This window comes from Pelobates fuscus, chromosome 1, assembly GCF_036172605.1.
Source record: "Pelobates fuscus isolate aPelFus1 chromosome 1, aPelFus1.pri, whole genome shotgun sequence".
NCBI classification, from domain to species: Eukaryota; Metazoa; Chordata; class Amphibia; order Anura; family Pelobatidae; genus Pelobates; species Pelobates fuscus.
Window position 1 is genome coordinate 152,944,267 of NC_086317.1, and position 24,021 is coordinate 152,968,287.

Here is a 24,021-nt window from a genome sequence, read left to right on the forward strand (position 1 = left end):
AATTATTTTAACCCTTTAGTATGGAAGAGGCTTGTATGACATTGTAACAATCTGATTTATAGAGACCTTATAACAACATTGATTGGCTTGATTTACTAACACAGAACTTATGATGATTATTTAGAATGGTTGTGGTCCATAAGGAGTTAATTAACTTTGTATACACTGAACAAAATTATAAACACAACACTAGTTTTTGCCCCCATTTTTCATGAGCCGAACTCAAAGATCTAAGACTTTTTCTATGTACACAAAAAGGCCTATTTCTCTCAAATATTGTTCACAAATCTGTCTACATCTGTGTTAGTGAGCACGTCTCACGTGCCTTAGGCTGGCCACAGTAAAAGGCTACTCTAAAATGTGCAGTTTTAGTGTATTATGTTATCCGGGGGGTCCGAAAACGAGTCAGTATCTGGTGTGACCACCATTTTCCTCATGCAGTGCAACACATCTCCTTTGTATAGAGTTGATCAGGTTGTTGATTGTGGCCTGTGGAATGTTGGTCCACTCCTCTGCAATGGTTGTGCGAAGTTGCTGGATATTGGCAGGACCTGGAAGACGCTGTCGTATACTCTGATCCAGAGCATCCCAAACATGCTCAATGGGTGACATGTCCAATGAGTATGTTGGCCATGCAAGAACTGGGATGTTTTCATCTTCCAGGAATTGTGTACAGATCCTTGCAACATGGGGCCGTGCATTATCATGCTGCAACATGAGGTGATGGTCGTGGATGAATGGCACAAAAATGGGCCTCAGGATCTCATCACGGTATCTCTGTGCATTCAAAATTTCATCAATAAAATGCACCTGTGTTCGTTGTCCATAACATACACCTGCCCATACCATAACCCCACCGTCACCATGGGCCACTCGATCCACAACGTTGACATCAGCAAACCGCTCACTCACACGACGCCATACACGCTGTGTGCCATCTGCCCTGTACATTGAAAACCGGGATTCATCCGTGAAGAGAACAACCTCTCCAAAGTGCCAGACGCCATTGAATGTGAGCGTTTGCCCACTCAAGTCGGCTACGACGACAATCTGAAGTCAGGTTGAGACCCTGATGAGGACGACGAGCAGGCAGATGAGCTTCCCTGAGAAGGTTTCTGACAGTTTGTGCAGAAATTCTTTGGTTATGCAAGCCGATAGAAAAAGTCTTAGATCTTTGAGTTCAGCTCATGAAAAATGGGGGCAAAAACAAAAGTGTTGCTTTTATAATTTTGTTCAGTGTATTTTTCATATTATTTTTTTGCATTTTTTTTTAAGCAAAAAGTCTTGGATATTTTGTCACCAGTTAGTCACATTTTAGCATGGAACTTGGTGTCTGTTATCATGTCAGAGATTAAATAGTAAGGGGTTGGGTATTCTTCGCTTATTTGGACGGGAACCAAGTAATAGGACTCAAAACAATGTAAAATAATCTAACAATATAAATAAACATCAAACTATATTGAGAAAATAATTATCCTTTAATGCTTTAAGGACAATAATTGGTTTGAAATGTTAGGACAACAACATATGCAGACAGGGAGCCATATAACCAAAGGACTGGCCTCCTTATTCGCTAGATAGAAAACATATGAATTGCATTGCTGCTTTTTTTTCTTACAATGTGGTGGGTTTTCCATTCAACTAAGCTTTTCCATAGCACTAGACAAAATATTGAAGGCACCTGTGCAGTTTTAATGACAATGGCATCTGTTAAGTCAGCCAGTGTAGTTCAAATGTCACTGTCACTGTAGTTCAAATGTCAAATGTCACTCTGTAACCTTTGATCCGTCTGTCTCTAAAACTGCTCCAGAGGAGTCATCTTTCCCAATCCTGGACCACAGAAATGCTCTGACAGCATGTAAATTAGATTCTTTAGATGCCGGGTAGTTAAAAAGCAGAAGCTTTTTAATGAAATTATGTACTTTCGAAATAGTGTTTGGCTTTCAAAACAATCCCTTTATCCTTCACACACAGATATATACAGCAGTTAATTATCGCTGATTGTCTTCTTAGACTCCTGGGCAGGTGATTACTCAAGCTCTGTAATGGGTTAATATGGCTTTTCTGTCTGCAGTTATTAATTGGTTCAATTACAGTTACAACTACAATGGGGGCTGTAATCCTTTACAATGATACATTTATCAGCCCCTAAGTACCTTATTGCCATTCTCAGACAGGCATGTGATTGGCTGAACATCTTCTTTGATGTTCAATAATACAAGCTCCTACTGTCCAGCTTTAACGTCACATTACACCTCTGAAAATGTAAAGTGCAATTTGGGTAAACTGGTAAGAAGATGGAGTGGGCTCTTTTATAAGCAATTCCTGTATTTTTTTCTGCTTTTTTAAATTATATATTTTTTGGGGAAGTTCAACTTAATTGAGGCACTTTCCTTTGATGATTTATTAATAAACAAGATGAAAAAGGCTCTCCCCCCCCCCCTACATTTCTTAAAAAAAACTTTGTTTATAACAAAAATGGGTTTGAAGATGCAGTTGTTAAATGTAACAATTCATATAGAATATAACCCCCTTGGAGCTTACATTGACATTTGTAACGAAATCTTTTAAGGGCATTAATCATGGTAAATAACCTGTGGATGCATGTCTCCAAAAGCCTCTTTTCTTTCAGGGATAATACCAATTGAGAACCAAATCAATCTGTCCCACTTTCTTACACTCGAGTGCAAACTTAGTCTGATGTATATAAATAAAGCGCAGAGTTCCACTGCTAGCCACCAAAACTACTACATCGTAAATTCTTAAATTAGTGGCTTTGGTGTTAATATCAGGTTTGTTGCAGTCTGACAATGTCAAATAGTACTGTATCTGAGATAAATCTTTGTTTACAATTGTAAATTACCACTCATCTAGAAGGGTCAAGTAGACAACGACTAGACCCACACCCTCAATTTGGATAGCATAAAGGTACACTATAATCACCCTAACAACTACAGCTTTTCAGAGAAAAGGCAATGTTTATATTACTGCTTAGTATAAAAACTTAGTAGAGGCAATCACTCAGATGTGCTTCCTGCATGGAAATGCTGAATGTTCTCCATAGAGATGCATTGATTTAATGCATCTCTATGAGGAGGTTCTGATTTTTGCAGTATGGCGTTTTGCTGCACATGCGCTATAGTCTCCTAATGCTTTCCAATGGGAATGATACCGGAGAAACTGACGGGAGCCAAGCACAGAGAAGTGGACACAGGTTTCTTCAGGAAGGAAGAGATTCTTTATTCGATTCACCGACCGGGGCTCAGAGAGACTAATGTCACCAAAATACAACAAGATCTGAGCCCAGAACTGACTGTGTAAATGCATAATATAGACATATAGCTCCTCCTATAGTTAACTCTACCCACATATACTCTTTACACAATCAGCTGAACAAAGCCTAACTTCCCTTACCTGTTAGACCACATGGCTCACCCAGAACAATGGAGGAGGGGAAGTGTTTTCAGTTTCTGCATTCCTGCACTTGCTCAATACAGTGTTGATTGTATCTTAGCTACGTGTAACTGACTAACTGATACACCAACATTTACACATATGCCACATGGAAATCTTGTCCTAGTAAATTTATTTTTACTGAGATTCCACCACAGGAAAGCATTGGATTGGCTGAGATCAACAAGATTGATGATCTTAGACATGGAGGTGGGGCCATTGCTTCACAGAGTAGAATCACCTTTTCAAAGGGAGGCAAGGAGGGTTGGGCACCTAGACAGTGATTTTAGCACTATAGTGTGAAAAATACACATGATATATATATATAGATCTGTTCATGTTTTGCATCAACAAGCACGGTAAACCTGGAAATGCGTTTAGTAAGGTGCAGGCAGATCATCTAAAAATTACCAATAATACCCGTAACCCCAAAATCTAGCCTCTACATTTCTTCCGTAACACTCAATAACTATACACTTGTACCCCTTATTCATCTCTGCAACATCGAAAAACATATGAACAGTTAGTGGCCAGCCAATAATATAATTTAAGAGACATATTGAAGTGGTTATGTTATCTGGAGTTAATTAGTGCCAGGACCCACATCTCACCAATCCATACCAAAGATTGGTATAGTTATTGGCTGAGAGTGCTCAACTGACACCCCAAGCCATTCTCTTACCGCTACCCATGCCATATCATAATTGCAGGACTTGACTGGAGGCTGCCAAGGAGCCAAAATCTCTACTAAACTGTCAGTAGACGGCTTAGTAGTGATGCACTCAAGCACCAAAGGACCCACCATAACCACTTCAATTTGTTGAAATGATTATGATTCCTATAGTGTTCCTTTAAGCGATAGAATGTAAATGATATGTATCACACATTTTCTATGTAAAAAATAAAGTAGTTTTATACATAAATATAATAGGACTCAAGTGAAATTTTTACCGGCTTGATGTTAGTAATTCCCAGTTATACCTGTTCTTGAGTGAAAGCTGAAACTATATAATCAGATCTAATAGCGTGCTTGCATCTTCTCTGGAACAACATAAAAGCTGCCTCTTCAATGGCATTGGCACCTAGTTCCAATTTAGCCAGCATGTTGGTAATGGCTGGGTGGCAACCCTGTATATATCAGGATTGAGTGTTTTGCATCACTGGTTGCCCTGCCTATCACTTCATTTGTAACAGATTGGTGGGATGATTCAATTCTACATTCACATTACTCCTGGACTGCAGGAATGCAGCCTCTGTTACATCTTCAAATCTGCTCTGTGTAGAGCTGAATTAATTTGTAGCAAAAACCTCCTTTTAAACTAGCAGTCTGACAGTGAACGTCGGATTTGATTTCTGTGGCTCTGAAACCATGAAGTCCTGGCTTTCCAAGAAATAAATTATAACCCTACACTGTAGAAGGACCTGGTTCCCGAAAGAACCGCGTTGAGTAATAATTATTTATATACAGGACCAGAACGAATGGAGGAGAGGCCGTTCTTACAGTTTCAAACATGCCTTTCGTGGAGTTTCTTACAAGAGAACATTGTAAATGAGCTGTTTTCATATAACGGGCTGTTATGATTTCCTGGGGAATAAAATAATCTGAGTGCAGGGCTTGACAAATGCTATGGGCCTCCAAAATGTTACTGTTTTGCTCGAAACCTTTTTCAGTGTTTATAGAACTTTCCACTGTTTATAGAATTCTGGGGATGTACTTTATCCAAGGCTGCCATAGTAATATGAAAAAATAGCACTGTCTGGCTCCCAAATCCTACATACATTTGTCAAGCCAACTTGCTTGTTATTGTTGTATATTAATATTTGACTGCACTTAACGCAGGCCTGAATTAAATAGTTATCGTTATCAACGGTAAAGTACTTTCTCATTGGGGACCTGCGCTCCTAAGGAGGTAAAATCAAGTTTGGTAGCAGGCGTGGATGCTGTATCCCCCTCTTTCTTCCCAGTGGTGAAAGTGTTAAGGTTTTTTGCCTGTGTTATGTATGTCAGTACATTGGATTTTTGTCAGGCAGGTTGTGAATGGCAAAGCTGCTAAGTCTACAGCTCCCTTCTCTCTGCTTGACTAAGCAGGCCCCTCTCTGAGCCGCAACAGATGTTTCTGCTTTTATGGCATGTACCAGTGTCCAAAACCCCTCTCCTTCCTAATCCCCTGGAGGTTGATATTAAAGCTAAATGTGCTAACTCCATACTATGTCTGTCATAGAGAAGGGGGTAGTTGGGGTCTGTTGTGGTGCTGAGAGACACAGGCACCAGTTAGACTTTCCCAGGGGTGGCATTTCGGAAGGTGAATATAACAAAAACTGGACCTTGTCAACACCATTACACACTGAGCACTAACTACTTATTGAGTAATACATTATATATTTGGCTGACTGTTTATATACGGCAGCTAACATTTCATTTACACTGAATTACTTAGTAACCTACACTGCACTAAGCTCGATTTTTGTGGATATGTTGGCTATTTTTTTTTTTTTTAGAGAAAACATTCTGTCTTTCTCTCTCTTTCTTTCTTTCTTTCTCTCTCATTCTCTCCTTTCGTCCCTTTGTCTTCTCTCCCTCTGGAAGATTCATCAGAATGTCAAAAGGAGAAAAATTGTGAGAGAGTCACCATAGAAACCAATGGAATAATCAGACAAGATTTATTAGTGATCACTTTAATATTGCAGTTTTTCACGTTTCTGATCACCACACGGTGATAAGTCTCCCCTAATGTATATGTTCTAGCATTGGCGTGGAAGCCACTAAAGTCTACAAAGGTCAGAGGAGTCCAGGTATCTTTTGCTGGACTGCAGATTGTGAATAACCATTGCTGAGCTCTTTCCTTTGGTTCTATGTCTTTCTCTTGACAGGAAATGTAATTAAAAAAATATTCTGTAGCTTCCATGTGAAGACTTTCCATGACTAGCTGAAGCCTTCAAGGCTAGGGCAAACTAATGGGAGTAAGCACCACTACATCAATAAGGTCCCCTCTGTAGCAAAACCGGAATTTAGGGTGAAACCACATAAATAAAAAATTGGACAATGTTATATTATAAATCAGCAGTAATAGTTTCAGTTACTGTTTATACAACGATGAAAAGCTTGGCCAAAGGAAGTCTTGACTTGGAAAATTGGTGTAACTACCACAGTCCTGTTTGTTTTTTCCCGCTGAGACAGGAACTAGCTTTCTTGCATTCTCAGACATATAGTATAGTTCTCAACTGCCAGAACTCATCCCAGTACACTGCCTGATCAATGGGTCATCATCAAGAAGGTTCTACTCATTTTGGGGTATATCGATTTTGTGATCTGCGGTGTAAAGTAACCTGTGCCCTGCAAAATGAATCAACAAAATATTGTTCTAGCAGCAAATAGGTTAAGGAGAAGATAAATGCCCTTGTGTGCTTTTGTCTTTTGCTAATTTAGCTCTCATCAACGAGGCGCCCCTCACACGCTCTGATTGCTAAATTACGGAAGAGAGGACGTGTTTTGGTACACCAACACCGTTGTCTCTCTTTTTATGGCAACAGGGCACTTGTCTCTGCAGACAACGATGCTTGTTAATGACAGCACGGAGTGGAATCATAAAGTGTCTCCTCTGAAACGTGTGGATTTATGGCTATATAGTATCGTGTTAATGCCTTTAATGTTCTGCAGTGATAGCATTTAAACAGTGAGTAAAGACAAAGTGGGATTTAAAGATGTAGTGCCCTATGAGGGATGCACTTTTTTTTGCAAACAAAACAACTGGCAGCGGCTCGCAGAGATTAGATGCTCTTTTTATCTTTTGATTTTAATTTTTTTGTACAATGTTTATATCTCCCCTTATGTGGGATCTGTGTCAATGAGACTGGTCAATTTGAAATTGGCCACATATTAAAAATGCAAATGCGCAGAGTTTTTGGTAAATCATGATGATGAAGAAATAACACAACGGCGAGTTTTGGGTAAGCAAACAAGGGACTTGGAAATTGCTGTCCTAAGAGTGGGGCAGACAAAACGTGCTACTTTGGCTTGCATTTGCACACATCTCACTGTTTAGTGAATACCAGCCCTGATTTGGATTTGGACATTTTCTTTCAGTTTTAGTTATTTTTACTGGAAAATCGGAATTCCATGCACATTCTCCAGAATTTCTGGTTTACTAAATAAGCCTAAGAAACGATTAGTTGTATATACATTATAAATGTAGTATAAATACGGTGTAATGCAAAGAATGACATCGCTGTAGAATGGGTCAGTGGCTCATTTTACATAATAATAATAAAAAAGGAGTTATTATGAAAGTTAACTGGCATTATAGTATTTTAGCACAAAATAATGGAGCCAATAATATTCACATAGAAGTAATCTTTTTTTTTTTTTAATTATTTATTTTACAAAGCATTGCAAGCTTAGCAATCACATGAACCTGTTCAACATATCACATAAGTATCCATAACGATCATTGACTTATAGTCAATGCTTACCCATAATTCTTTGAGATATTGCCTTTTGCATTGTAAATCCATCTGCCACTCAAATAATTCATTTTCATTGCAAATCAAGCCATTCTCATTATTAGTATTGTTTTGGCCCATTAGGTCTCGGTTTGTAAGCCTCACTGCTGGGGAAAGAGTTAAGATCTAGGCTATTCCGTCACTCTCCCTCCATTGATCAAAAAGGGAGCAAAATCCCCCAGGCAGTAACTGTCCCCTGCCATAGACAGAGCACAGGTGGAGTACCTTCGGTGGGATTTCTGCAGGATAAATTACAGTGTCACTAAAACCTCTGTGTGAGTTATTAATGGGTCCCCAGTGAGCGTGCGCTTAAGAGTCTGACTTAATAACCGTTCCGCAACTGTGTAGGTGTTTGCAGAATGCCTAATTACTTCAGCTTAGACTCCCAAATTATTCCAAGTGCTATATTTGCCGCAGGGGGCTGAGCAGAGCTGAACAGGTTACAATTACTTGCTATAATTAATTCGCTCAAAGGATTGGCTGGTATTCAGTGAGTGACGATGGGGCAAGAAGAATAATCATTACATGGCAACATTCTCCACCTCCTCCGAAGCAAACTTCCTATGGTCCATTTCATGGAAAAATTGTCTATCTCTCTCAGTGTGTACATGCATGAGCAGACACATGCACGCGTATATGAAGACATGCATAGTGTGTGTGACATGGATCCAGTTGACTGTTTCTGTTTTAAAACATCTTTGTCATGTTTTATGTTTTTACCATATACAATTCTTTATCAAAATCGTGATAGGAACTTTTTTTTGCACTTTTTCTGCTGTTGTTTTTATACCAGAATGTGAATTGCTTGCCCTTGATGAGTAACTTGATTGATAGCTGATGTGATCCAACAGTCAAGTTTCATATAAGTAGTGAGAAAAATGAGGTGAGCTTAGTAACTGGAAATTCTTTTACTTTTTGACAGGTTTTTTTTTTTCCCGAGCTTTTGGAAAGAGTGGATATAAAAAAAATGAATGCTTTCTGTGTAACATTATAAATAAATAAATATACATTTGCCATCTGTTATCACTAAATAATTTTAGCGTTTCATTATTGAAAGATCATGATTTATATGATTTCATTTATGTGAGATGAACCCTGGTTGTATTTATTTTATTTGTTGTTCCTATATGTATATTCAATTTTGAGTATTTTTTAGTAGCATACATAAAATATATATATATATATAGCAATAGTAGCCTACAGAAAAAAAATCAATATCAAGTGTTTGTGCGATCGTTAAAGACTGGTAGCAGAAGTGGGGTTTTTGTTAGACTGGGTGGACTATGAGGTGGGATCCATGGAGACATTGTTGAATAATAATTAAGGGTTGCATTTATGTGTGATTTAAGATTTTGGATTTGATCTAGGATAAAGCTAGGAGTTGTTGAAGGGCTTGGAATCGTGGATTGGCAGATGGAGGCTTTAAGAGTGCTTAATGATTTTGATATCAGAATTACGTATGGATTAGGTGGAGACAGCTGGATTAATAGGATTGCTACTTTTAAATATACATCCAAGTCTACTTCACATTATATATTGGCTAGAAACAGGTTAAACCTTATTTATGCTAGCTGAGCATTATGAGAAATTATTGCTAACACTTGCAAAGGCACATTTAGTCATCTGTGCTATACAGGGTAAATAAATTGATGGGTAGAGATCTTGACAGCATTGATTCACATGCATGTAGTTTTATTACTATGTGCTAACTGGCCATACATATGCATGCAATACTTCAATGGCACCATTTCATTATAGATTTAATTCCCTGCTTGAGCAGCGTTGTGCCTCTCATTTGGTTTTTTTTTTTAAATCCCTCGTTATGCTTAACGGTTTAACCTCTATTGGAGGACTGTCACATGTACTGACAAACAGTTCTTTTTAATTTTTATTATGTTGTTCCATTAATTATTAAACTAACTGCTGATTATTACATTTAAATCAGTGTTTCTACAGCCTTTGACATTCAGAGAATTATGGGAAATGTAGGCCATCAACAGCTAGAATAGTCACTCCTGCCCTGAATGGCAGCAGCAGTGGCATACATACCGTGGTCGCAGCTGTGACCAGGCCAGTCACTCCAGGGGGCCCGGCCGCTGTCTGTGTGTGTATGTCTGTCTGTGTGTGTCTGTGTCTGTATATATACATATATAGGTGTGTGTCTGTTTATGTGTGTGTGTGTGTTTGTATGTATGTGTGTGTCTGTATATATGTGTATCTGTGTGTGTGCATGTATGTATGTATGTATGTGTGTTTGTATGTATGTTTGTGTGTACAGTGGCGTACAAACAGGGATCGCAGCTGGGGGCCCTGCTGCCATGCGGACCCCTGCAACCGGGTGCTGTTGGGGCCACCCAATGTAAATTACTTTCCAGGGGGCCCAGTCAGTGCTGCGCTGTGTCTGTTTGTATGTCCCCCCAGTGCGCAGCCCCTTCCCCCCTGTGTGTGAAAATCCCTCCCTCCCGTGCAATCTCTCCCTCCCCTCCGTGCAGCTATTTCTCCCCTATGTGCAGCACTTCAACCCCTTCCCCTGTGTGCAGCCATTTCCCCCCTGTGTACAGCACTGTGGCCCCAGCCGCCCCTCCTCCCCCTTTGTGCTACCGCCGTACCCCATCTGTGTGCAGCCCCCTTCCCTTGTTTTTGGTGGAGTATGTATGCATCATTATTTCTGCGTGCTTATAATGACATATAAATATAATGTGTATATATATATATATATACACATACCTCCCAACTCTTTCCCCTGGCAAATCGCACAGATGTATATCTTGACAGGACAGTGAGATTGCCAACCAAAATCGACCTGTCCCGCACAAAGCGACTGTTGGGAGGCATGTAAGTGGGATTTCCTGGGTGGAGGTGAATGGTAGGGGAGGGCCCGTGGATCAGTTTTCGCACCGGGGCCCCATGGATTGTGTGTTCACTGGGCAGCGGCATTGCACTAATGAATTCCTATATCCTTTCTGCATACACAGGTTCAAACCTCTTTGAAATCTCCCTTTGAACAAACAGCTAAAATGTGCAGGTGCTTATAATGTACCGTGTCAATCTGGCAATTTAATATAATTATCCTCAGTCAGTCAGAAGATATCCTTATTAAATAATGACATCTTTCAAAGCATATATTAAATATACAGATGTGACTTTATTTATATATATAAAGAGAGAGAAAGAGAGAGTGACTCACTGAGACAGAGAGAGGTGGAGAGAGAGAGATGGCGAAAGACAGACAGCTGCTATTGTCATAGTCTGTATATTTACTCACATTAACATGGAGATATGAACATGGGACAAGGTTAGACCCAAGCGGATGAGCGTATCAGAATTTGAGAGATATGGTCCTGATGTTAAACATATTGTGACAACAGTGGAGAATTATTGAAAAGAGACATACGGTAAGTTAAAAATTGTTATATTTACATTTAATCACTCCCAGAAATCATTGCTGTTTGGCACTGCATGTTGCATAGTTCTCTGGTGGTAGGTATGCATCACTTTAGTGTTGCATATGCATAGGGACAGGAGCATTACAGACATTCTGAATGTTAATAGATCATTAGAGTGTTTGGCTGTAGCCATACACAAGCTTGGTGTATCTAATTATATTTTGTAACTGAAACAAAGTACTTCCATATTCAGTACACCACAAAATATATGATCAGTTTAAAGAAAAAAATGAAGATGATTTCAAAATCATTTTACACATATGAATGCAATGCTCACAGAATATTTCAACCATAATATATATTTTTTTCAGATAAACATTTGCATTTTGTACAACTCATTCCAAAAGCTGTAGAATAAATGGACATATTTGACAGAAGTGTATAATTCTTTATTGTCTGGTAAACATTATTTTTAATATCGTAGAATTGGTTGCTCACTATGCAACCCCAACCCTTTTTTTGTTATGGACATTACACACACTTACTCACAATCATATACACATACATATTCATATACACATACATAGACACACACATTGATATACTTACTTAGACTCATGCGCAAATACACTGACTCACACACAAACACACATTCAAATACACACACAGACTTAAGTACACACAAACACATTCATACACACTCACACTTAGAGTCACACGCACACATTTATATACACACACATGTGCCTAATTTTCTTTTAAGGGGGTACAGCAGGGGGAGTTTACAATGAGGCCCACCCAGCCTCCCTTTCCTTACATGAAGGAGAAAGCTGGATTGGAACCTCGTCCTTGGGCTCCATAGTATTGCTGTGGGGATTAGTCCCTGCACTGATTGCACAGTTCCCTTCACTCTGTACTGAAGTCAATGCAAGGGTGATGTCACTTCCTGGCTCCAGCAATAATACAGGGCACACAAGGGAGCTGGGAAATCAGTGCAGAAAAATCTCGAAAGCCACTTGGCACCAATTCCGTAGTCAGGTCGGGAGCAGTTGAAGAGCAGGTACCTGCCATCCGGGACGCTGACCAGCAAAGTGCTGATGGGCAGGTCCCTATGCATCCTCCTGCTTCTTTTCAACCCCTAACCAAACCTGTCCATATGATTCTAACTCTCGCCAGTGTACTTTTATTGCTGAGTGGAGACTGAAGAGTTAATAAGGGTTTGATTTTAAAGTAATTTATATATACAAACATATATAGTGTGCTGTACATTCCATTTTTGTACACTTTTTAAATTTGTTTTTTAGTGAAATAAACTGTTTATTTTATATGGCTCCACAATGGCAATATGTATGATGACAAAATCTATTGTTCTGCATTGCGAAATGCGTCAGTTTCATTAGTTTTGGGATGTATATTTCAGGGTTACTACAGATCTGTTATATTTGAGGCGGCTGAGAGACTTGATATTCTAAGTTTCACAACTCCCCACACAGCAATCAGCAGCTGCTTTTAAGATGAAATTGCGCTCAGACAGATTATGATAGCAGCAGTGGGTTGCGGCACGTAGCTGAGATTTCTGACATCTTTCTCACATCAAGCAAAATACACATCCCTTTATCTCTCCCCTACGTGTCACCTCGAGAAAGTATTTTTCCTTCTATGGCACCTGATTGTCTAAAACAAGGGAGCTGGTGCCTGCAGCTGACAAGCCTAGAAAATACACTGTATTTTCCTCTGTTTGTCTCCACTCCTGCCCTGTGTCAGTCTTTCCCAAGCGTCTTTGCTTTTGTTCTTCTTTGGATTTGTTTCTCACTTTAGCTTTTTTTCATTTTTTTATTTTTATTTTGGGGTGTGTGTGCAGAATTGAACATGATGGGCACGATCGCCAAGATTATAGTACCTGTGTCTTATAAATAAATTATGTTAACATAAATAATTAAGCCACTTGGGGATTATTGTATGTGTGGAAAAACAGAGACAGACAGTATTAATAAAAAAATCTGCATTATCTAAAAAAAAACCTCAGCAGGCATTAGATTATATAGAGGCCAGTGATTGAGCCAACTGCGTTATATGCCTGTTTGTTCCTGTGTGCTTGCTGGATAATATGTTTATTTTCCTGTATAAATATAAATAGGATGTATATCAATTTTTTTTTAAACTATTATCCAGGTATTAATTGGGTAATAAAACTGGTTGATTTAAAAAAAAAATAATAATCTTGTTTTCAATCTTTATTTAGTAATTAAAAAAAAAAGGCTTAAATGTGTGTTTTATAATATTTTTCAGCATGATTAAATTATACCAAAGTATACATTGAGTATACTTGGTTTGCAATTGTATGTGATGTTTTACAAGTGTTTACCTTGTCGTTTTGAGATAGATGGACATATGGACAGAGAGACAAACAGAAAAAAATAAACACAGAGAGATACACAAATAGACAGTGATATAGAAAAACAGACAGACAGTGAGAGGCCGATAGACAAAGAGAGAGAGAGGCAGAAACAGAAAGAAAGAGAGACAGAAACAGAAAGAAAGATAGACAGAATATATATTTAATTTTATGTCATCTCTACTTGTGTGATTACATGTCTGTTTGTTTATGTTTCTGTGTGATTATATTTAACCATGTCTGATACATATGCAAATAAAAAATAAGTGTACACAAGTTAATACTGTATTATAGATGTGTCTGATGTGCATGCAAAATGTAGGTACGTGTTTATGTTTGCATGCTTTTATATATTTATGATGTACACAGGCAGATAGAAATGTGTGGATTAAGTCCATACAAAAAAACAACATTTAACCCCTTAAGGACACATGACGTGTGTGACATGTCATGATTCCCTTTTATTCCAGAAGTTTGGTCCTTAAGGGGTTAATAACAGACATAGACAGAAAACAAAAACAAAAGAAAATTAATATATAAAAAAGCAAGAAGAATAAATGATAAAAAAAACGTGAAACTGCACTATAAGAGGCCACATTAAAATGAGATTTTAGAAGAGGTTTTTTTTCCCTATTTTCCTCTGAGGACATTTGAGGCTGCGAGTCAGTGACTGCGAAATCCCATTGCAAAGTTCATCAGGAATCGTGTTCCAGCTGCTGGAGTGATAGATAGGTTTAATTACACTGAATTACTGCGGCAACAGTCGCTCCGCTCTCCCTGAAGTCATTAAAAATAAAGGATTTTTTTCAGCACTGGTCACTGGCCCAGCTACGGCCCTCTGTAAGGAAACCTAGTGGTTAGTTCAGCATTCAATCTGGGTCAGAGGTCAGCAGTGGCTCAGTCCTGTCATCTCCCTGATTTCCTAAGAGTCTACTGACTTGGGGTTACTAGTCTGCATCAGTAGTTCATCGGCAGAGTCACTTGCTTTTAGCTGATACATACAAATTTAAATCCCAGTGTCATTTCTCCCCCTGACCTTGTCCAAGTCCTTTCACCCCCTTATGCCTCATGCATCAAAATGAGTTTGTAAGTTCTACTATGTTCATATACCTGTCAGCGTCTTTAAATGTCCTGGATTTTGTGATACGATTAATATTTAAACAGTACGTATAGAGAGAAGAGAGACATTACTGTTTTCTTATATAAAGTATTATTATCATATTAATGCATAATGAAAAGCAAAATACTTATTATACACACATGAAAGGAGTAATGAAACCTCCTAACAAATTGCAATGGTCCCCAGGAAGTAGTTGGAAATGAAAGGAATCTCATTGTATTATTCAAAGTAATGAATAACAATGTACATAAACAAATAGACCATTTTATCAGGTACACATGTGCACCTGCTTGCTAATGCAAATATCTAATCTAGATCTAATATGACAGCAGCTAAGAGCAGAAAATAATTGCTGTCATGATCCAGGAGTTTAGTTGTTCAAACCAAACATGAGAATGTAATAATCTATGTGGAATGATTATTGGTGTAACCATAGATGGGGTTGGAGTATCTCAGAAAACTGTAAACGTTAAAACAAACATGCATTACAACAAGGTTATGCAGAGTTTGCCTGAACTTGCACCATGTCGAACTTTGAATTCAATGACTTACTTAACATAGGTGCCAACAATCCCAAATTTGCCAGAACAGTCCTGCATTTTGGGAGGACTCTCCTAGCAAATATAGGTCCTTGGGACCTGTCCTGAATTTTGAAATTGGCCTAAAGGAGACTGGGCACTAGGATCATGCATGGACCATGCATGGAGCGTTTCAACAGCATTCTGTGCACGATCTGCCCTGAGGGGCTGGCAGGCATACCTCCTTTGATAAATCAAAAAAACAATTTAATAGGTGGACACCAGATACAATGGTGAATAACTTCTAGAGTTGGATACTGAGACCAAATGTAACTACCATAACCACTGTGTCAATGTGGAAATAACCGCCACCTACGGTTTAAGATTATACAAGTACTAAGTGCCTATTCAATAGGCACTTAGTACTTGTATACCTCCTTTGATGACTGGGTGTCACATGTTCAGCCTCACCTCGTAGTGTCTGTAATGACAAATGCCTTTCTGGCATTAACGGAAGTGCCACTCAGCAGCCCTGTATCGGTGTATCTGACCCCTGCGGCATGTCGGCCGCTGCGGATCCATACCAATTTGTAACCCAACATTCACCCTCGGTATTGACGACATCAACGTGCATGTGACGTCACGCAAAGGATGCACACGCACGTTCTGCTGTCAAAGGCTGGCTACGGCCAATCGGATCTGAAGGAAGCTTATTTAAACTCCTTTTGCCTTTTCCTCATTGTCCTATCGTGGTTTCCCTTAGTAGGTGATCCGAGAGAGCGTTTCTGTGCGCTTATTTCTGTTTTTTTACTTTGGCTTAGTTTTGACTTCCCTGACTTCTGGTATCTTTGACTTTTGGTTTTTCCCTCATAGTTGTGTCTCTCTCTGTATCCCTGACCTCCGCAAGTATCATGACTATTCTTTGGTACGTTAAGTCCGGCCATTCTAAGGCCCGGTAAGACAATACATGTGGTCCCTGGTGTGACACACTTCTGCGTGCCGGATCAACTAGGATCCTGACACAGGGCCTGCCCCTTTGCCAGGCAGGTATGCTACGTTTGCAGGCTGAGCCACCATTTTTGACGACCAGCACATCCCTTGCTCACCTGCTCTCCCCTGGGACAGAGATAGGTTGGGAATGTTGGCAGAATGGCTTACAGCAGCCGAAGACCACTCTTGGTTCCACTCTTGTTATCTAGGAATCGGAAACTGAGGCTACAGTGGGCATTGGTCCATAAAATGGACAGATTGATAAACATCACCTGGTCTGATGAATCACAATTTCTGCCGCAACAATCAGTTGGGGTCATAATTTAGAGTAAACAACATGCATGTAGGCAGTGGCGTACTAAGGGGGGCAGAGGGGGCGGTCTGCCCAGGTGCCACTCACTAGGGGGGTGCCTGGGGCAGACTGTGTCGGGTACTGGTCACTGACACCAGAAGGGGGCCCAGCGGCTTGCTCAATATGCCGCCGGGTGAGATGCCCTTCCTGCGCCCATTGCAGACACCGGTCTTCAGCTCCGCAGAGCTGCAGACCATGTGTCTTGCGAGATCTGATCAATAAGAGCATTGCCGCGGGTTACCACGGCAATGCTCTGACTGGGTCTCGCGAGATTCATGGTCTGCGGAGCTGCAGACTGGATATTATTGCCACCGGACCACCAGGGAATTAAGGTATTCCATGATATACGTTACTCTGCCCATCCCTCTCACATCACCCCCCCTCCCTCACACCATCACCCCCCTTTCCCTCTCACATCACCCCCTCACACCATCACCCACCGCAAATATAGGACCTGCCGCGGGTGCCAAATGCTCCAGGTACGCCCCAGAATATAGGGATATTTCGTTCTTTGTGAACATTTGAGACTGGCAGTCGTGGTGTAAGTGTGGATAATATTTTTTGGTATATGTTAGATGCTTTATACCAGTTAAGCTAGAATAAAATGCGTCACCCTAGCTGAATAGTGTTACTGATCAAATGCATCACTTTATGAACTAGTCATGTAATTATTGCACAGTTTTTTTTAATTCCTTTACTATCCTTGTAATCTAAATTATTAAACATATTATATATCACAAGATATGTGAACCTGTGTGACATATGTTGCATTTTTTAATGGTAGATTTTTGTGCTACTTACCCATTTTGACCCATATTTCACTATGTCATTGTATCTTGTTTCAGGTATCAAGAATGACAGTAGAATCTTGTGAGCAATATACAACATGCGGAGAATGCCTTAGTTCAGGAGACCCTCATTGCGGATGGTGTGTTTTGCATAACATGTAAGTAAAACAGCAATATGTACACAGTATATGGACGTGCGAAATGTAGAATTTAATTTGTTAATCAGTTTAAAATATGTACCAAAAAAATGTTGAAGGCGCAAACAGGTTTATTCACTAAAGTTAGAATTTGAAGTGAATTAAAATTGAATCTTAAATATTATTTCAAAATAACCGAACTGGAATAATAAGAGAAAAATTAAAAGAACGAATATCAGTAAAAATGAAAAGTCTCAGTATATGACTCTGCATTCCAGAGTCAAAACCAGGTTCAACCAGTTATTAAATCCAAGGGTTCACATACTTTTTCCACCTGCACTGTGAATGTTTACATGGCGTGTTCAATAAAAACATGGCAACATTTCATTCTTTGTGTGTTATTAGTTTAAAGGGACACTCTAGGCACCCAGACCACTTCTGCTCATTGGAGTGGTCTGGGTGCCAACTCCCACTACTCTTAACCCTGCAACTGTAATTATTGCAGTTTTTTATAAACTGCAATAATTACCTTGCAGGGTTAACTCCACCTCTAGTGGCTGTCTATTAGAAACCTGTGCTAGAGCGTCGCTGGACGTCCTCACGCTGTGTGAGGACCTCCAGCGTCGCTCAAAACCCCATAGGAAAGCATTGAAATTATTTTTCAATGCTTTCCTATGGGGAGACGTAATGCGCATGCGCGGCATTGCCGCGCATGTGCATTAGGTCCCCTCGGCCGGTGGGCGAGATCAGTCTCGCCCACCGGCCGACGCAATGAAGAGGAGGAGCGTCGCGGAGACAGCGACGAGGGACATCGCTGCTGCCTCAGGTAAGTCACTGAAGGGGTTTTCACCCCTTCAGTAACCGGGGATTGGTGGGTGGGAGGGAGAGGGACCCTCCAGTGCCAGGAAAATGGATCGTTTTCCTGGCACTGGAGTTTCCCTTTAAGCAGACTGTGATTGTCTATTGTTGTGACTTAGATGATGATCCGATCACATTTTATGATCAATTTGTGCAGAAATCCATATCATTCCAAAGGGTTCACATACTTTTTCTTGCAACTGTAAATACTATAAATACACAGACTGTGTACACGATACCAGGCTTCTAACATCAGACTGGGTTTGTGTGGCAAGTATATATACATATATATATATATATATATATATATAAACAAAATTAAATCAGTAAAACTGTACGAAAAATTAGGTGAGCATTGTAGGGACAGAGCCAGCCACACATGTTCTACAAAGGAACGAAACAAGAGATCATGTCTATGGCCAAGGCCTAATACCAGAGGTGTCCATATCTCAAAATATCAAATGGACAAAGAGGGAAATTTTAATTTTAGTGGTGTAAGTGGGGATGTGGCCAGGGGCCAGGTAGTTCTGAGAAACTTTAGTTGAGTTGCTAGTATCAATGTATGCAATTATAATGTAATTTAGTACAAGATCAAAGCAACTTACTTACACAGACCGATTTCTAAACATGTTTATTGTTGGTTAAATACACATTACTGTGAGTATTGTTGCTATGCAGCTCTGTTATATGTCAGACACAGCATCAATATATAGAGCTCCTAGAAATGAGGGACATCAGTATAGAAAAATGTGACACAGGGGTTCGGGCCAAAACAGTAACTGTCCCTCCAACATAGGAGCACTTAGGAAATATGGGTGCCCAACCTTTGCTACTGGCTGACAGAGTACAGTATAGGTGAAGAGGTGCCCAGCAAGAACTGGAGGTTCATGTACAGGTGTAGACCACATACGTTGTTTGAATCATCCAGACTTCCTGCTGAAGGTTTATGTTAAGTAAACTAAGATATTCTGGAAGTGGGTTATCAGATTGAGATAACACTGAAATTGATAAACTGAGTCTGGATATATATAACAGTTAATGGCATGGGCCTGTCTCTGTGTTGTGCATACCAGTTCATATACAAACTTTTCATGTGATGCAATTTATTTAATCAATTGTTAGTTTACGAGAATCAAGCGTTTGCATTTTTTAGATTATATTTACATTTAAACTTAAAAAGACAGTGTGCTGTTTTTTAATAGGTGCACTTTATAATAAAAGTCATACAGTGTGCACTGTTGTCTACACATAAAATATGGCCTAAAGCTTCAGAACTCTCATGACAACATTAATAAATTTTATATAAAACATTTGAAAGAGACTGAAAGCAGGCGTTTTTTGTGTGTGTGTATATATATATATATATATATATATATATATATATATATATATATAAAATAATCATTTTCCTGTCATCATGAAAACAAGTTTACCGCTGCCTGTTGGAGTGGAAATAAAAATTGCATATAAACAAAAGAGATCTCCATAGCAACACCACAACCGGTTCCGGGCTTTTTAAAATTAAATGAAAAACAAAAGATATAATTCCCAGCAAAAATATGACCTGTGTTGCGGAAGGTGAAACAAAAAACAAAACACAATATTAACCTAAGATGTTCAAAGCAAAACACATAAAAGGGGCAAATTAAATGGGCTGTGAGCGCAGTCTGCTCCCACTAAAACTATTTTCATTGCACCATAATTAAACATTAGACTGCAACAAAAATGTAAAATGTATTGTAGAGTAAAAAAAACAAAAACATACCACAATGGTAAAATACATTTTTTAGAAATAATATATGAGGCATATTTAACAAGCTGTTTTTCCCTGCAGGTGTTCTCGGAAGGATAAATGTGAACGTGCTGAAGAGCCATTTCGATTTGCAGCCACTATGGAGCAGTGTGTGAAAGTTACTGTGCAGCCCAACAGCCTCCCAGTGTCAGAGCATAGCTTACCGGTACGATTCAAAGGCAGGGAATAAAAAGAATGGAGCTACTTTTAAAGTGATGGGGAGTATACATATTAATGAGGAGAAAAACAATAAGGGGTACACACAAACTTCAACTTATGCCATATTGTTTTATACCCATACAAGAGCAGGACTCATTCCACCTAGGTGTGTAATGAATGGCATAAGTATTGTACCATTAAAAGATATGTGGACTCGAGAAAAGTTCCAGGTGAGAGAGCAACAAAAGTAAGAGAGGAGGCCCTACCTTTATTAATTCTATGGAATAATGAGAAAAGTAAAAATAATTAATTTAAGGGAGAGACAAAGTGCTACTCAGGATTCCTATAGCAGATGTGTCCCACAGCAAAATGCCTAAAATGTCAAGAAAATTTGCAAAAATATAGGAACCATAATGCAGCACATCCCTGACATAGAAACAAATCCGGTACAGCGAGAGGTGAGGGATTAAAGTTGAGGATAAAGGGGCTAACACCTCAGTGTCAGAAGAGCGAACCTCAATATATTTTTCCCTAAAATACCTCTGCACCGTCTACTAACCACTAGAGTCTCGTGCACTAATTTTTTATTTTGTTTTTGGTTTTATATTCAGGCTGGGAGCATGGTTAAGGTAAGCACTAATGGTTAGCCCACGGTGATGAGGTATTTTAGGAAAAGATATATTGAGGTTCGCTCTTCTGACACTGGGGTGTTAGCCCCTTTATCCTCATCTTTAATCCCTCACCTCTCGCTATACTTGATTTGTTTCTACGCCAGGGATGTGCTGCCTTATGGTTATATTTTTGCCGATTTTCTTGAAATTTTAGGCGTTTTGCTGTGGGACCCATCTGCTATAGGAATCCTGAGTAGCACTTTGTCTCTCCCTCAGATTATTTGTTTTCACTTTTCTCATTACTCCTTAAAATTAATAAAGGTAGGGCCTCCTCTCCCACTTTTGTTGCTCTCCTACCTGAGACTTTTCTCTTTTTATACATATATTGCCTTTTATTTTATTTTATTTTGGGCTTCTGGATTGGTCTCCTTGTATATCTATATATGTATATATATATATACTCTCTTGATTGCACCATTAGTATTTTTTGTATGGCAGTATAACAATGTAGAAGTGTAGCTGGTGTGGAAGGGATTTAAGTAGACTTGCCAAATTAACTTCATGAAAGTATAAAAATTTGATCTATACATTATGCCTGCGCTCATAAGCTAAAGCTAAGCTTTACCCAGGAGGTGTTACTATTACCCAATTTGCTGGTACTTATTTTATCTACCTTAGAAGGATGAAGGGCTGAGTCAATCTGCATGCATTCACATGCTACCAATATGAGCAGAAGTGGTTATTGTGTTATTTTTTTCTTGACAATAGTTTAACACATTCAAACCCTTGCTGTGGAAACAGACCATCTTTAAGGGGCACTCTATCCACTATATTTGTATTTAATTAGATGGGAACCCCAATGCATGTAATGTTTGGGGGTCCATAACCTCTGCGACCCATCCCACAATATGTTTTACACATGCTTTCACATCTCCCAGTGGTAGATAAAGAGATCCAACAAGCACATTTTTGGTATTAAGAAAAGATCTGTGCCACAGCCTGTGCAGGTCTCTATCCCCTGCTTCCTTTAGTTACCCTTGCTAAATTAGAAACACTGATGATAGTAGGCTGGTTGAAGAAAGCTGGAGGAACCCCTGCTCTTCTGCTTGACTTCAGAGTAAGATGGGGCTGCTACTCTGCCTCCCTAAGACTACATAGTTATAGTTACATCACTAGATTACATTTACAAAAATTACTTAATTTTATTTTAAATATAAAGTTCTACTACTTACATGTCTGAATTGTTTAGAACTTAACTAATGAGTTTAATAAAAAAAAACCTGCAGACACATTATGAGCAAACATGGCTGTCAAATTTGAACCCTTTGATCAGCCTGAACTCATGGGGGATCAAGGATACAGATGTCTTCAAGACAATGCTTGTCCATTTGGTAATAAAGCATCACAGATATGGAATGAAGAGCCTTTTAATTATATTTCTCACTCTCCACAGCTTACTCTGGAAGTTAGCGATGTTCCTGACCTGTCTGCTGGAGTCACATGTTCAATCGGTAACTTGACACAGGTAGATGGACAGGTATCTGGCAACCGTATCATATGTGTATCCCCAGCTGCTAAAGATGTTCCTACAATACCTGCAGACCAAGGTGAGACCCACAAAAGATTAATTGTAAAAAAACGTTTCTTGAAAATAACATGAACATGGAACGAACAGTAGTTTCAACTGATTTTATTATTTGCAAAGATGGTCAATCTCTGTAGATATTAGATTTCAAGATAAAATGTAGACTTCTGCACACATGGGCAAATAGGACGTGGAATTGTGGTGGGAACGTGTTGCTAAACACAAATTTGGAAATATATGCACCAGCTATAGATGTGAGTTGAGACGTTTTGGTAGAAAATGCAGGTGTCAGATCTGCAACTCCTTAGTAATCTGCTAGACTAGTTTGAGCATTGCTTTACAAAATGTAATAGCTTAATTTTCCAATTCTTATAAGCAATCAAATATTCTTTTTAAAAAAAATAGATCAATTCATAAATCCAAATCTACCTATCTTATAAAGCAGCTGCTAAATATGTTGATGGATTAAGTATAAACTCTAATAGTAATAACACAATTAGGTATACCATGACAGCAGTAGCCATATTTAATGACTTGGCATCAGCCTAATTTCTTTGAGACAGATATGTAACCCGTAATCAGCCTGTAATGCGTGGAGGGATAACTGTATCTGCCACACTTCTAAAACCGTAGAACGGCAAAAATCTGCCAACTTGGAGAAGATTTCATTTTGTCTAGGAGCTTAGGTCCAGCGGGGAGCCTGTTACTTACAGAAAGACTGAGATTATCCCCTTTGGGGGACCGGGGAAGAAAGGGATTATTGTGTGATGTCAAGATAAAATAGACAGAGTGCTAGAAATAGTATTTGTTTTTGGAAGAATCCCAGGCAATAGTGGCTGTATGACGCTCATTTGAGGCTTTCTGTATTTCTATTAATTACAACATGTAAACATAACTCAGGTCTCATTATCTTAGCGGAGAGGGGTTGGATCACTCCCATGGACCCATACATCAACCTCTTTGCAAGCCTTTTATAGTAGACGTGCTGAACTAAGACAAAGCTGGCAACTATCTATACTATTTTTTTAAATGGGCTGGGGGATACATACAACTTTACCCTATGCCCAATTGTCTGTGACTAATTCCCAAAATTACCTTTGTTCTGAACCGGAAGGTGTTTACATAGATGGTGAGAGTATAAAACTTTAAGAAGGAAGCTCAAGTCTATAGTACATACCAGTATTTTAGAATATTATTAAAGCTGAGAATTGTGAACAATCGGGAAAGAAAAATTTACATTTTAGGGCAAGTTGAAAAATGTTCACAATTTGTATATTGTGGCCTAAAATCTCCAATTCCTTTGAGATTGTATGGTTATTGTTATCATTCTGGAGTTTATTCACTAAACATAGAACTAAAAATCAAATGCAAAATGTC

General features: G+C 39.1%; 1 protein-coding gene across 1 annotated transcript in view; it reads left to right on the forward strand.

Moving 5' to 3' along the window:
• Positions 1–24,021, forward strand: part of PLXNA2 (plexin A2) — a 330,517-nt gene that overhangs the window by 226,944 nt on the left and 79,552 nt on the right. The window contains exons 5-7 of the mRNA XM_063450974.1: positions 17,560–17,660; positions 20,332–20,455; positions 22,513–22,666. Coding sequence (XP_063307044.1) covers positions 17,560–17,660; positions 20,332–20,455; positions 22,513–22,666 — 379 coding nt within the window. The remainder of the gene's footprint in view (positions 1–17,559; positions 17,661–20,331; positions 20,456–22,512; positions 22,667–24,021) is intronic.